Source organism: Nicotiana tomentosiformis, chromosome 2, assembly GCF_000390325.3.
Source record: "Nicotiana tomentosiformis chromosome 2, ASM39032v3, whole genome shotgun sequence".
Lineage (NCBI taxonomy): Eukaryota > Viridiplantae > Streptophyta > Magnoliopsida > Solanales > Solanaceae > Nicotiana > Nicotiana tomentosiformis.
In genome coordinates this window covers 26,058,940-26,073,122 of record NC_090813.1, presented here as the reverse complement: position 1 = coordinate 26,073,122, position 14,183 = coordinate 26,058,940, and the positions used below count along the sequence as shown (strand labels likewise).

At 35.1% G+C, this 14,183-nt stretch overlaps 1 protein-coding gene across 1 annotated transcript; it reads left to right on the top strand.

The window, feature by feature from the left end:
- The first annotated feature begins 6,215 nt into the window (after window positions 1–6,215).
- LOC104102134 (putative disease resistance protein RGA3) lies at window positions 6,216–8,627 on the top strand. Its single transcript, XM_070193010.1, has 2 exons — window positions 6,216–6,880; window positions 6,971–8,627. The coding sequence occupies exons 1-2, from the start codon at window positions 6,216–6,218 to the stop codon at window positions 8,625–8,627; spliced, it is 2,322 nt and encodes a 773-aa protein (XP_070049111.1).
- The last annotated feature ends 5,556 nt before the right edge of the window (window positions 8,628–14,183 follow it).

Below are 14,183 nucleotides of genomic sequence, written 5' to 3'. Positions count from 1 at the left end.
CATGTATCATACCTTAGCCTGGCTAAGTAAATTCTCAGCAACGAGACCCTCAGCTCGTGTGCTCTCTACTTTGGCACAAGTAGTTTCAGGAAGTCAACACCTTGGTCAGGACCCTCGGCCTCGATGATGACCCCTTCTTAGAATAGAGGATACTCCCAAAAAAAATTTCTATCTAAAACTTCGTTTTGTGACTTTTCAAGTCTAAATCGTTTTTGGAATATCTTATACATACTCATATTGATATCCTTAAATGTAAAGCATGGCATAAGAATTAAATAAACATTCAAAAGTATTTCTAAAGATCTTGCTTCTTCATGAATTTTTAACATAAAAATGGCATATAAGAATAATACAAAAGTCTGAAGATTTATGCATATATATCATAATAAATCGTCTAAACTTTAGCTAGAATGATTTTAAGTTAATAGGTATTCACTCGCTCCAATTAAGTATATATTAGCTCTTTTAAGCAATTCATCAAACACCTTGTATGCGTGCTTTTGTGAGCTAAACTACTTTACTTATGTCAACTCACCTCAAAACTCCTCGAGCCAATACGTAGGCTCCGGTCTAATTTATACCCGTCAACCAATCGATTCTACAACAGTCAGGGCATCTTAATTAATTTTAAAGTTTCACACCTAAACATTGAACTTACTGTTGATACAGAGGAAGAAGGGAATTAACTATCCAATTCTTATACTGTAGCATAATTGAGAATAGGAGATTGTATATACTTGAGTTCAAGAACTAGTGGTTTGTAAAGAAACCTAGAATATTCCGTTGCTTGCGTGAATATTTCACTGGGACGTGCTTTTGTTTCATATCCGCAGAAGTCTGTTGCGTTGGTTTCTTTGGAATCCCCCCCTCCCCCCTCCCCCGGTCCAAGGCTTAATGCTTTAAGCCTTTCGCTTTTCAAGGGCTTTAGGCTTCTTCCCCACCTTTTTTGTTATTTTGTCTTTTTGTTCTTTCTTTCTTTTTAACTTAACTAATAATTAATGGTACCCACTTTTAATAATTAATAATATTAAAATTATTAATATTCCCCTAATGGTATACTCACTTATTTATAAATAGAGAAGTAACTTGATCACGCCAAACTATGCCTCCTAAGAGGTCTAGCGGTCGTTGCAAATATAATCAAATTTACAAGTCTGGAGTCGAATCCCACAGGGAAATAACGTGTTAATTACAACTAATACTTTTGCACGAATTCAAGTAATGAACATTCAGAAATATTATAAAATAATTTGAGAGTTTACTAACTAAGATTAAAGTAATTAAAAATGTAATAATTTATAACTAACAAGGCAAATATTGTAGACAAGATTTGGAAAAGTCTAAGGTTATGATTTCCCCTATTGTCGGAATCTTCCCCGCTATATCTCCTATAAATTCGCCTAAATATTTTCTACCGATCGTGAGTACTTTAAGTGTTGTAGCTCTCTCTCGAGTAACTACTACAATTTATTAGACGTATTCTCTCGAACTACGCTAGCTGACACTAATTTATCGCTCACGACGATCGCACCAAGGCTTCGTTATCTCTACTCCCGCCTTTAAACCCTCTGTATTGATCTCTCAACTACGTTAGGAGTGGTGTTGTTCAACAACTACCTAAATATGCACTCTCTCTCGAGCAATATACACACTAAATAGGCGCAGTTAATTGAGAGCTCTTCAATTAACAACAATAAAAATATAGTTGAACAAGTAGAAAAAAATCACAGGCAAATCTATATTAAATGCAGTAGAAAATCATCCTCCAATAGGTTCTATCAAACCTTAGATTAAAGAGTTTAGCTACTCATAAATACAACAACCATCAATATAATATTTAAAGACATAAAATTACAAAGTAAAGAGATAAATAAAGGAAAAAATCGTTTGATTCTTGCTCCACAGTGCTTGGCAGCCTATTTCTTCTCCAAAATCATGTCCAACCCTAGAATAACTCATTTGAGATTTGAGGATTATTTATGTCAATCCCTCAGTCCAATTTCGGGTTTGGGTCTTTTAACCCCCGACTTTTAATTACCGTGCTATAGACCTCGCGAAGCCTGGTCTATAGCGCGGTCAACCTGGCTATAGATCTCGCAAAGCCTAGTCTGTAGCACGGTTTGGATACTTGATGCTTTTGTGCTCTTTTCTTGTATTTTTGTCCTCTTTTTGTGTAATTTTCATTTGATGATTCCTTCCGATGTTCCTACACATAAAAAAATACAATTTAACTCAAATGTCGCACAATAACTCATTAGACCAACAAAATATAGGACGAGTAATGTGCTAAAAGTAAAGCATTTTGGCATCACATCACCACTTCAAAGTCAATCACAAGGATTTAAATCCGTAATAGAAGTATAATTTTTTTATGCACTCAAGGTAAGATTTAAAAAAAAAATTCTATATTTAGCGTGTTTTGAAACTTTTATAGATTTGAGAAGTGTTACAGAGTATGTGATGACTATGCATGTGAAAGATAAAGCAATATCAGCAAAATAAATTGCTTAGAAGGGGAATTAAATCATTGTGGATTTGCTAATAACACAATAAAAAAATAAAGAGATTAAGAAAGAGGAGAACTGACAATTACAAAGTTAATTGGTTAATTAACTTTTTGAAACTCGATAAATATTTTACGTAATAGTTGAATTGCTCCTAAATATTAATAAAAATTTTAAGCGAAAAGCTTACATAAGTAGGAAAAACTGATGGATAACATCACACACTAGCTGATGGGAGGATTTGATTCATTTTTCCTTTTTTTTTTCTTCACACAAATGACAAATACAGTGTACAAATACGGAAACTTTCGATCGTATGCATTCATAGTGTTAGCTTGTATTTTATAACATGTTCTCTCACATAGATAATTGTATATTATATTTTCAAAAGCAATATCAATGTTTACAATAAGAATTCCGTGTTCATGACTTGTATTTGTATAATGTATTTTCTCACGCTGATAATTATATGTTATATTTTCAAAAGCGTTATAAATGCCTACAACAAGAAATTTGATCATGACAAATTAATTGAAACGTCATGATAGAACATACAAAAGAACATCCTTTATAATCATACCAATGATAAAGTCAAAGTTAATTTTATTTACAATATACATACCTAAGTGAATGTGCAAGTTGAACAACTAATCATTATATATTCAATTATCAAAAAAGTCTGTTTTCGGATCAATTCAAAACCCAAAATGGTTTTTAGAAGGTTAAATTCAATTTTTTGATGCAATCGCCCGGGAATTGAGAGAATTTTAGCTAACCAACTTCTAGGAGAGACATAACTTAGGGCATTTGTCTCGGTAGCTACACCACCCATGGAATTTAAAGAACCTAAAGGAGCATGAGTCATATATTCTGCGGAACGCCGTTCCTGTTTTGGGTTGCTTATCAATGTTGATAATTGATGATACACAATTCGAACAATTTCGAATTTATCTCAAATGACCCGATCTGGCCCATTCCTCGAACAAAGTTTTTACGGGATCTGTATCTACCAAAATTTTAACTTTTGGTTCCGGAGAGAGCTCATATCGATGGGAAGATTTGTCACCTCAATGTCGGCTCTTTACCACCTGGGACTGTAGTATGTTCCACGGGTTGAGTTGTTCGCCCATTAAAGCGATACATGAGTTGTGTTCACAACGTCGTGAGACAATTCGGTTCGCATGGATAAGCCCATACTAATCCGTCAATTTGGGATCCAAATACGAGATTTTCCTTGGGAGGTATCGGGAAGGATTTGGAATGTGTGTGTAGAACAAATAGTATATTGCTAAAGAAAGTTTTTTCCGAAGTCCAATTAGCGATTAGGTTAAAACAAATAAAGGATTTCTAACCATCTTATTATCCTATAAACTATAACATAGACCAATTAAATAAAATGTTAGTCGAATACGCTCATATATAATTCATCGTTTTGAGCTTGACAATGGATTTTGAACTCATTGACATGGGATAAGAATTGCATACTGATCTATTAAGATACATGTGCAACGTACGTGTCCAGAAACTAGTGATAAGATAAAAAGCTACTGACTTTAGCTTTAAATTTACAGTGTGTGGTTGAGACATATTTGCCATTAACTTTATTAGACCAATATATATGTGAATCATATCAAATTAATCCAACAAACAAAAACTATTCTACCGGATGCTTATATACTCCAACAATAACAACGATAATTAAGCTTCAATCCAAAACAACTTGAAATCGTTTGTATGAATGATCAGTATAAACTTATCTCATGCCTATATATATTATACAATATAAAAATAAAGTACAAAGTACAATAAATACTTTATATTTTCTTCTGACGTGCAAATCTCTTATAATTCCTATAAAAGTAAAGTGCTTATACTCACCAATAGAGCATACGTTTAATTGGCCGAATCCATATTCTATAGTCAACAATGATATTTCCATAACATGACTTAGTGAATAAGGGAACGTGAAGTGACTTGAAAATGCATGGAAGAATCAAAGGCATTGAAGTGATCATCAGTAATCAGCACATTGAACAGCCCACTCATGATGGCAACGAATGAAATCCTCAAAATTACTGCCAAAATTAGACGAAACCCGAGAAATGTAAGAGATGTTTCCCATCTTATCATTGACACTGATGTTGGGATTGAAAATGTGCTTGAATTTGCTAGGATCAAAATTTCCAATAATTTTGACAACAATTGTTGCCACAGCCCCAACCACAAATGTATCATTGTCAAAAGGGTAGACTGAAAAAGACTTCTCTTAGATGTGTTTTGGTGTCATGATTGGCAAGGGAAATTGTATTTCTTAAACTCATTTGCACTTGGCTGAAGCTGGATCAGCGACATTATTTCTTTGTATGTGGAAAATCCTGGACTAAGATTTGAGTCCAGTTCTGCACAGTGTACATGCTACACCTGCCTCTTCTTAATAAACAGAATTTCTGTCTCCTGCAAACACTTTAAACTTGTAGCACTTATGTGTTGTATCATTGCATAATTGATAGCTTCTTTAATGTACTATTCTGTTTTTCATTTTGAAATTTATTTAGGCTTTTGTTTGTGAACACTAAACAAAAAGAAACCAAGCCTGCCATTTGCATTATTTAAGTCCAAACACTACGAGGCTCAAATCTAGCTAGAGCTTCTGTTCCGGATCCACAAGTCATGATCTTTACGTGTGTAATTCCAATTCCCAACCTGCACATTTCTAGATTGGAGGAAAGGGAAAAAGTTAATTTTTGAGTTGATTTGTTTAATCTAAAATTCACATATGCTAATGTTAACCCCAAAATTTAGGCTCCAAAATGGGTCGAATCGAATGAGTGATTGGGTTTTTTTGCACATGATAATCAGTTGTGCTTTTAGAATTCTGAGTGTCCAAGACATAATTAAGTGATGAATAAAAGTGTACTCACACTGCAAAACGACATTTCACTCTTTGATTGATTCGATGAGCTGATCTTTGATTCCTGTGATGAAAAGGCGACGGTGATGAGTGCAGTTTTTGGGGTATGTGAAAAGGAAAAGGAAATGGATTTAGGTTAATTTGATAATCAACTTGATTATTTTCAAACCATTGATTTAGGTGTATTTTGAATTTAAGTTTCTTGTATCAGTGAGCTTTTTCTTCTTCTTCCTTTTATGAAAAAGAGTTTTCAGGAAGGATTAAGGCCTTTAGTTGAATGCTAATTAATGACTTTGGCAAAGCCTAGATACAAAAATTTTACTACTTCATTCGCTTGTTTTTAGGTTCCAGTTGCTCATATCATTTTAAGGAGTAATAGCTCCACTTTTTACCAGTTGGAGCGTCTTAAAGAATGTTCAAAAGGAAAAGGTATAAAAGAAATTGGGCAATTTTGAATTTGTATTGGTAAACATGAACAAGTCATGATAAAATTGGATAAGAGTGTGACACTTATTTTATCCAATCCATCTTTAGTCATTACTCTTTATTATATAAAATATATGAAGTATGATTCAACTCCTCCTGTCCATTTTTATTCTTCTGTGAAGAACGAGGAGCTTAATTTAAAGCATTATTTATTTAAAGGATGATTAGCTGTAATGAGCAAAAGGAATCTTTTACCGTTTGAATTATTGTCTTAATGCTCCACAAACAACTACTCCAGCAAAAGAAGACTTGGCAAGAACTTTGGGAAGACTTTCGTGAAGAGGAAGAAGACTTTGTGAAGGAGCAAAGCAAAAATGGCCGACCCTGTAATTGGTGCTACTGTTAAAGTTTTGCTTGAGAAGCTGCTTTCTCTCACTATTGAGGAAGTCAAAAGTTTAAGGAACTGCAAGAAAGATCTCATAATGCTGAACAAAACTGTAACCATGATCAAAGCTTTCATTCATGATGCTGAAAGACGACAAGTTGAGGATCAAACTGTGGAAGAATGGCTCAAGATGCTTGAGAAAGTTGCTGAAGATGCTGAAAATGTGTTTGACAAATTCAGATATGAATCTGTCAAAGCAGAAGTGATGAAGATCCGAAACAACCCAATGAGAAAGGTCAGTGGTTTCTTTTCTCATGCAGCTTTTAAGAGCAAAATGTCTCGAAAAATCAAAAACATCAACGAAGAGTTGAGTGCTATCAATCAGTTAGCCAATACCCTTAGTCTCCAACCTTTAAAAGGTCCTTCTCGGCAAATACTACCAATTCGAGAAACAGATTCTGTGGTAATTGCTTCTGATGTTGTTGGTAGAGACAAGGATGTTGCTGGCATAAAGGAGAAGATGTTGAACATGAGAGAGGATGTTGTTCTGTGCACCATTCCCATAGTGGGTCTTGGAGGCTCAGGGAAAACAGCTGTGGCTAAGATAATTTTCAACGATGAACAGATCAAGCAACATTTTGAAAAGAGAGTTTGGTTGTGTCTACCTGAAATGTTAGAAACTAAGAGCTTTCTTGAATTGATGCTCGAATAATTGACAGAAAGGAAACATGTGGTCCAAAGCAGGGATATAATAGTCAAGAAGATCCGAGATGAATTGGGCGGAAAAAGGTTTTTGGTTGTCCTGGATGATTTGTGGCGTGTTGAAACTACATTGTGGCACGATTTCTTGGACACCTTGAAAGGAATAAACACATCCAGAGGAAACTGCATTCTTGTGACTACTCGTTCGGAGCGAGTGGCATCCTCAGTAGCAGTAGATCTTCATACGTTGGGAAAATTAGCAGCAGATCATTGTTGGTCCATTTTCAAACAAAGAGCATTTGTTGATGGGGAGGTCACAGAGGAATTAGTGAGCATGGGCAACAAGATTGTTGAAATGTGTCAGGGTCTACCATTGGCAGCAAGTGTGTTGGGAGGCCTATTACGCAATAAGGAGAAACGTGAATGGCAGACAATTCTTAATGGCAACCCCCTTGTTGCAGGTGAAGATGATACTGGGGAAAATAGGATAAAGAAAATCCTAAAAGTCAGCTATGATTATCTACCATTTCCGCATCTGAAAAAATGTTTTGCTTACTTTGCAATGTTTCCAAAAGATTTTGCGTTTGAAAAGGACCAACTAATCCAACTCTGGATGGCAGAAGGATATCTTCACCCATGTCAAGAGACCTCTGTGATGGAAGATATCAGGAACAGGTTTTTTCAACTTTTGTTGCAAAATTCCCTGCTGCAAGATGTTAAGCTAGATGAGCACAACGATATAACACGCTGTAAGATGCATGATTTGGCTGGAGATATTTTGAAATCTAAACTATTTGATTCGAAGAGGATTGGAAGAGAAAATCTTTCTCAAGTTCGATATTTTGGATGGGGGTCACCAAGTGATCAAATAGATAAGATCAATGAGCCTGGACGTTTATGCACATTGTTCTGGAAAAGCAGGGATATGGCTGAAGATATGCTATTGAGATTTCAGTTCTTGAGAGTTTTAAATTTATCCCAGTCAGGCATCAAGGAGTTGTCAGCCTCAATCGGCAAGCTAATCTGCTTGAGATATCTCGATCTCTCCCACACTAAGATCAAAGCCTTGCCCAACTCCATTTGCAAGCTCTACAATTTGCAAACGCTTAGAGTCAATGACTGCTCTTTACTCGAGGATCTTCCAGATGAGATGGGAAATATGATAAGTTTGAGACACCTATATTACAAATCATATTCTTGGACTCCACCGAATTTGTGGGAAATATGGTCTAATAGTAAGGTGCACTTTCAGATGCCACTTAATATGGGGCAATTGACTTGTCTCCAAACGCTACAGTATTTCAACGTGGGTTTAGAGAAAGGTCGCCGAATAGAAGAATTAGGTCATTTGAAAAACCTTAGAGATAAATTGACGATCAATTGTCTGCAATTGGTCCGTAATAGAGAAGAAGCTGGAAGAGCATACCTACAGGAGAAACCAAATATCTACGAGCTGGCATATTTATGGTCTCATCGTGAACCAGAAGGATGTGAAAACAATGATGAGTATGTTTTGGATGGTCTTCAACCGCATCCTAACTTGAAAACCTTTGAAGTGGACAGCTATTTGGGGAGTAGATTTCCTTCATGGTTCGATGAAGAATTTCTGCCAAATTTGGTCAAGTTGACATTAAGTGTGCCAATGTCAATTTCTGCCAAATTTCCTTCATGCTATTTGGGGATGTGCTACAAGAACTGATGGCGCTAACTGTAGATTGTTTCAATGGATGCAGCCAGGAGGTTACTGTGGTACAAAGACAAATTGTGTGTGCACTATTTGCTGCACTTTTCTCTCATGCCGGCCAAGCTAAAATTTGTGTTGAAGTATGCTTAAGAACAATTTCATTTGATGTTTTTTTTTAAAAATTTCAACTCCTTTTCTCATGAAAATTTAATCTTTCCTCCTGCCGCGGGTCTACTGAAAACAACCTCTCTACATTAGTTGTAAGGGTAATGTATATGTACTCACTACCTTCCACAGACCTACATGTGAAATTATACTGAGTTTGTTGTTGTTGTCCCTTCTGATTCAAGCAGTATTTCCTTTCTCCAAATTTTGTCTATTGTCGTCAACAGTTTTTCTTTTTTAACTTTCAAGTGACAGATTGAAACATTATGCACAGCGGTTCCAACTCCTTGATTTTACCCTCAACTATATTATGCAATGCACATGTTTCTAGTTAATTACTTGCTAGGAACCGGTAAAGTGTTGGGCTAAAGTGGATTAAATCTTGTCCGTTGAGGATTAAGTTGAAACATTTGACGTTAAGGACCAAACCAAATAACTGACCTGTGTAAATTTTATAACTGCCTTCCTTTTCCAATCGGAGAGTTGATTAGGAAAAGGCGAATCCTTCTTACAATCCAGAAAAGGATATCTCTAAGTATCTCAAGCATCATTTTACTATGAAAAAGTGATTATTAGGAAATACGTATACAACACTGTAGTTACAACTAACTTTTAAAATGCAAATATGTAACAGTTCTGCCGAAGTTGACATGGTAGTATTTTGTAAAAATGTATATTTTCCTCATGTCCCTCTACGATTTATCTAAATCTGTTGATTCTTAAAAGCCCAATTCATGACCTCCACTCGACCCAGAACTAGTTGGTTCTCTACGAGCACTATTTCAGTGCAGGATACGCGAGCGCTGTCAAATTGAGACAAACTCTGAATACTAGATATGACCTCAAAATAATTGTGGTAAGGTCGGTTAGTGAGACGATAGGGGAAGTCTTTCACAAGCTTTCCATAGCTTTAGTCATTCCCAATACTAGTCAATATGAAGAATAAACTTGTAGTGATCTTCATATAGTGCATCCTGGTAGCCTTGCAAATATAGAAGCTTCATATACAACACATTTCTTGACCCAAAGTCCCACACCCCAAGCTGTGCTCCTGTCACTGTGTACACACCAGAGCGGTCATCACCTATAAAAGTTTCAGGACACTCACCAGTCACAGGCTTATGCCCCACCGACACCTTTACTACAACATTCAAACAGCACCTCTAATTGCGAGGGAAACATTAACAGTTAAAAATGGATGACTTTCATTAAGCCCCTGATCCTTGAATTCAAAAATATTCTAAGCTTTTATCGGATAGCCATCAAACCGGTTGTAAAACTGGAACTAATTTGATTTACGATTGATAGCTTATTTGGAGGTAAGTTTGAGTCTGACAAACTTTCAGGAAGAAACGAATAATTTCCTCAATCAATATAAATAAATTAGCATTCACAAAAAGCACTATTTTCAAATTCGGAAATCAGCATACTTGTTATTGGCTAACATAGAGCTTTTGCCCCATCATGCTGGACTGCAGATGTGGGCAAACAGGTTCCTTACGTTGTTAGCCTGGAAGTCTGGACTGTACAGGAGGCCATACCCTTGGGACCTCAAATTCGAAAACATTGCATGTGACGCCCTATTTTTGCGCCCCTTTTTAACTTATACCCGTTTTGTTTTTCCGTTTGCATCCGCACTAATTTTTTTTGTTAAAAGCGTTTTAAATTGCCCTTCTTTAATAAAAGACTATTGATAAAACTGTAGACCGCACGACAAAACTTTAGCATGTGTTGTATGAAATTTTAGCAAATAAACTAAATAACTTCAGTATGCATTAGAAAAAACTCATTAGAAAATTACATACTGCAAGACAAAAACTTAAGCGTGTTTAGACTGAAGTTTTAACAAATGAACTAAATAACTTCAGCTTGTTTAGACTTAAGTTTCGGATAAAACTCATGACAAAACTGTAGACTGCAGGACAAAACTTCAGCATGTTTTGGTATGAAATTTTAGCAAATGAACTAAATAACTTCAGCATGCATTAGCAAAAGCTCATTAGAAAATTATATACTGCAAAACAAGCTTAAGCATGTTTAGTCTGAAGTTTTAGCAAATGAACTAAAAAATTTAAGCATATTTAGTCCGAAATTTTAGCAAATGAACTAAAACACTTAAGCATGTATAGTCTGAAATTTTAGCAAATGAACTAAATAATTTAGTCTGAAATTTTAGCAAATGAACTAAAAAAACTTAAGCATATTTAGTCTGAAGTTTTGGCAAATGAATTGACCTCCAGACAGTTCAAATCTAACCAAATTAATTGTATAACTTCATTAAAATTCATCGAAAATAATTTCGGATAATAAAATGTCAACTTAAAATTTCACATTAAAAAGTCAACGCGGGGCCTGCCTCTCTGAACTCGACAGATTTTTCACGAAATCCGAACACTCATTCCGATACGAATTCAACCATACCAAATTTACCAAATTCCGATAACGAATCGACCTCCAAATCTTAAATTTTTGTTTTATAAAATTTCTACAATTTTTCCCAAATTTCCATCTCAAAATACTAATTAAATGATGAAAACAATGATATATTCATGTATATTAACCAAATTCGAGTTAGAATCACTTACCTCGGTGATTTTCTTGAAACTCCCACGAAAAATCACCATAAACTGAGCTCTCAAAGTCCAAAAATGATATATAGTACAAAATCTGATCCCCATTGTGCTGACCGCACATTTTCTTGTGCGGTCGCACATCCCAGGTGTTGCGGTCGCACTCCAAATTGTGCGGCCGCACTTCAGCAGCTCTGCACTACTTTATTTCAGTAAATTGATAATAACTTTCTCTACAAATGTCCAATTGGTTAAAGGTATACCTCTATGGAAACTAGATTCAAAGGGCTACAACTTTCGTTTTTGAATCATCTCCAAATTCCTTGTACAGTAAAAGATATAAGCTTCCGAAATTGGACCATTAAATCTCCGAAATCACCTTTTTGTGGCCGCGAGAAGAATTATGCGGACCGTACAATTTCAAGTGCGGTCCGTACAATTCCTACTGCTACAGCACTTTAGGAGTTTGCGGCCGCACTTCTGCACTCTAAAATGTTCCCTTTACACTTCAACTGTCCCGTAACATCGTCAAAGTGCCGAAATGCCCAGACTCGCTCAAAACTCACCCCGGAACTCATTCGAGCCACTCGGGACCCCGTCCGAATATACCAACAAGTCCTACAACACGATACGAACTTAGTCGGGCCCTCAAATCACATCAAACAACATCAAAAATACGAATCGCACTCCAATTCAAGCCTATTAAAACTAAGGAAAATCCAACTTCTACGATCGATGCCGAAACCTATTGACCTCAATATTTGCACACAAGTGATAAATGACATAACATACCAATTTCAATTTCCAGAATCACATTCTGACTCCGATATCACCAAACTCAAGTCCCGGTCAAACTTCCAAACCTTCCAATTTCAACTTTCGCCATTTCAAGGGAAATCAACTACGGACTTTCAAATAAATATCCGGACACACTCCTAAGTCCAAAATCACCATACGGAGTTATTGGAACCATCGACATTCTATTTCAGAGTCGTTTGCTCAAAAGTCAACTCTCTGGTCAACTCTTTTCTTTTAAGCTTCTTAAATAAGAATTGTTAAATTGTCCGAAAACCAAACTCGACCATACGCGCAAGTCATAATACACATCACAAAGTTGCTTGGGACCTTAAGTCGCTGAACGAGATGCTAATTATTAGAGCGACAAGTCGGGTCATTAGATTATCTTATCCATTCAAACAAACAACCCCTTAAAATATAGGATTGTAATATTGGCAAATTACTATTTACGATACATATTTCTCCAAATCGTACATTGTAACTTCCTTAATTCACTAGCGACTAGGTATTGTCCATAGATGTAAATAGTTATATAGTATTGTCCATAACCAAAATCTAAGATATATACATTGAATGAAAATGTGAAGTTCTTCCCATTAATGCCTTAATATATTACTCCCTTCGTCCCAATTTATGTGGCGGAGTTTGAATTTCGAGAGTCAAACAAGTTTATATTTGACTGTAATTTTTTTTATATCTTTTAGATATTTTGAATTGTTAATTATTGTGACTTATAATACTTTTAACTAGTTTTCAAATGTATATATTTTATTTTCAAAAACTTAAAGATTTTATGTCTCAATTCACAGTCAAAATTAAGAAATCGACTCTTGAAATTCAAGCTCCGCCACATAAAGGGACATAGGAAGTATTTTTCAGGTAAAAATCAATATGTGACGCATGAGGTATAAGATAAAAGTTTTAAGCTTGTTTCTTGGTGGTTACCTGTTTAAAATGAAATTGGAGAATTTCAAAATTTTCTTGGAAACGTTTATTGTTGTTGGGGGTGGTAATTTGAGCACAAACTCATTTGACCCGTCCAACCTGTCCAACCCGTAATGGGTTGGGCAAGAACTATTTTATTGATGGGCTAAGATGGGCAATGCCCAAGTTGACCCACCATTAAGCCACTAGCCTAAGTTGACCCGCGAAACAGCCGAAACATAACTCGTGACTACAACATCGAGCAAATTCACAATTTCTGCAACTTTTCCTTTGTAAATTGTATCACCTTTTCTTTAAATGTAATAATTGTTGAAAGAAGCAATCCAAGTATTCTAAAAGACAACAGTAATATGAAATAGTAAAGCGTAAAAGAACAAAACTTTGAGTAAAGGTCTAACAACTCGTCTATAACTTTTTCTTTTAGTTTTGGTCAGGTTTGTTTCCCAATTCATCTTTCTTTTTCTTTTTCTCGATTTGCATTTCATCCTTTTCCTTTTGTCTTTTTTTATTTTATTTTTTTATTTTTTGAGTACGTGGTTTTAGTTATAAATATTTTATTCTGGAACGGATGAGTAAAGTGTTACTCCTTCCGTTCACTTTTAAGTTGTCCACTTTTGACTTTACACTTCTTTTAAAAAAAATGTATTTTACAATTTTATCTATAATAATGATAGTATTTTCAAAAGTCCTGAAAAATAATTTGGGGATGAGTAGTTAATGATAAGGATAAAACAGAAAAAATTGTCTTTATCTTGATTTAGTATAATGGACAAGTAAAAGTGAAAATATAATTTTAGTATAATGGACAAGTAAAAATGAACGGAGAGAGTATGATTTTTCAAACAACTTTTAAGTAATAGCAGTAAACTTTTGTTTTTCTTTCCTTTTACTAATAGCCATTAAAACTAAAATTTATACATTCAAAAAATTGAACAAAATTCTGGACATACAATGACATAAAGAAAACTAGAGTTATTATATATTTAATATTTGATGATACTCCCCTGGTACAAAGAAGTACACAGCACATGTACATATTGCATAATATATATAAGTATTACACTTTGAAGACTTATTTGGAAAAAAATTGATT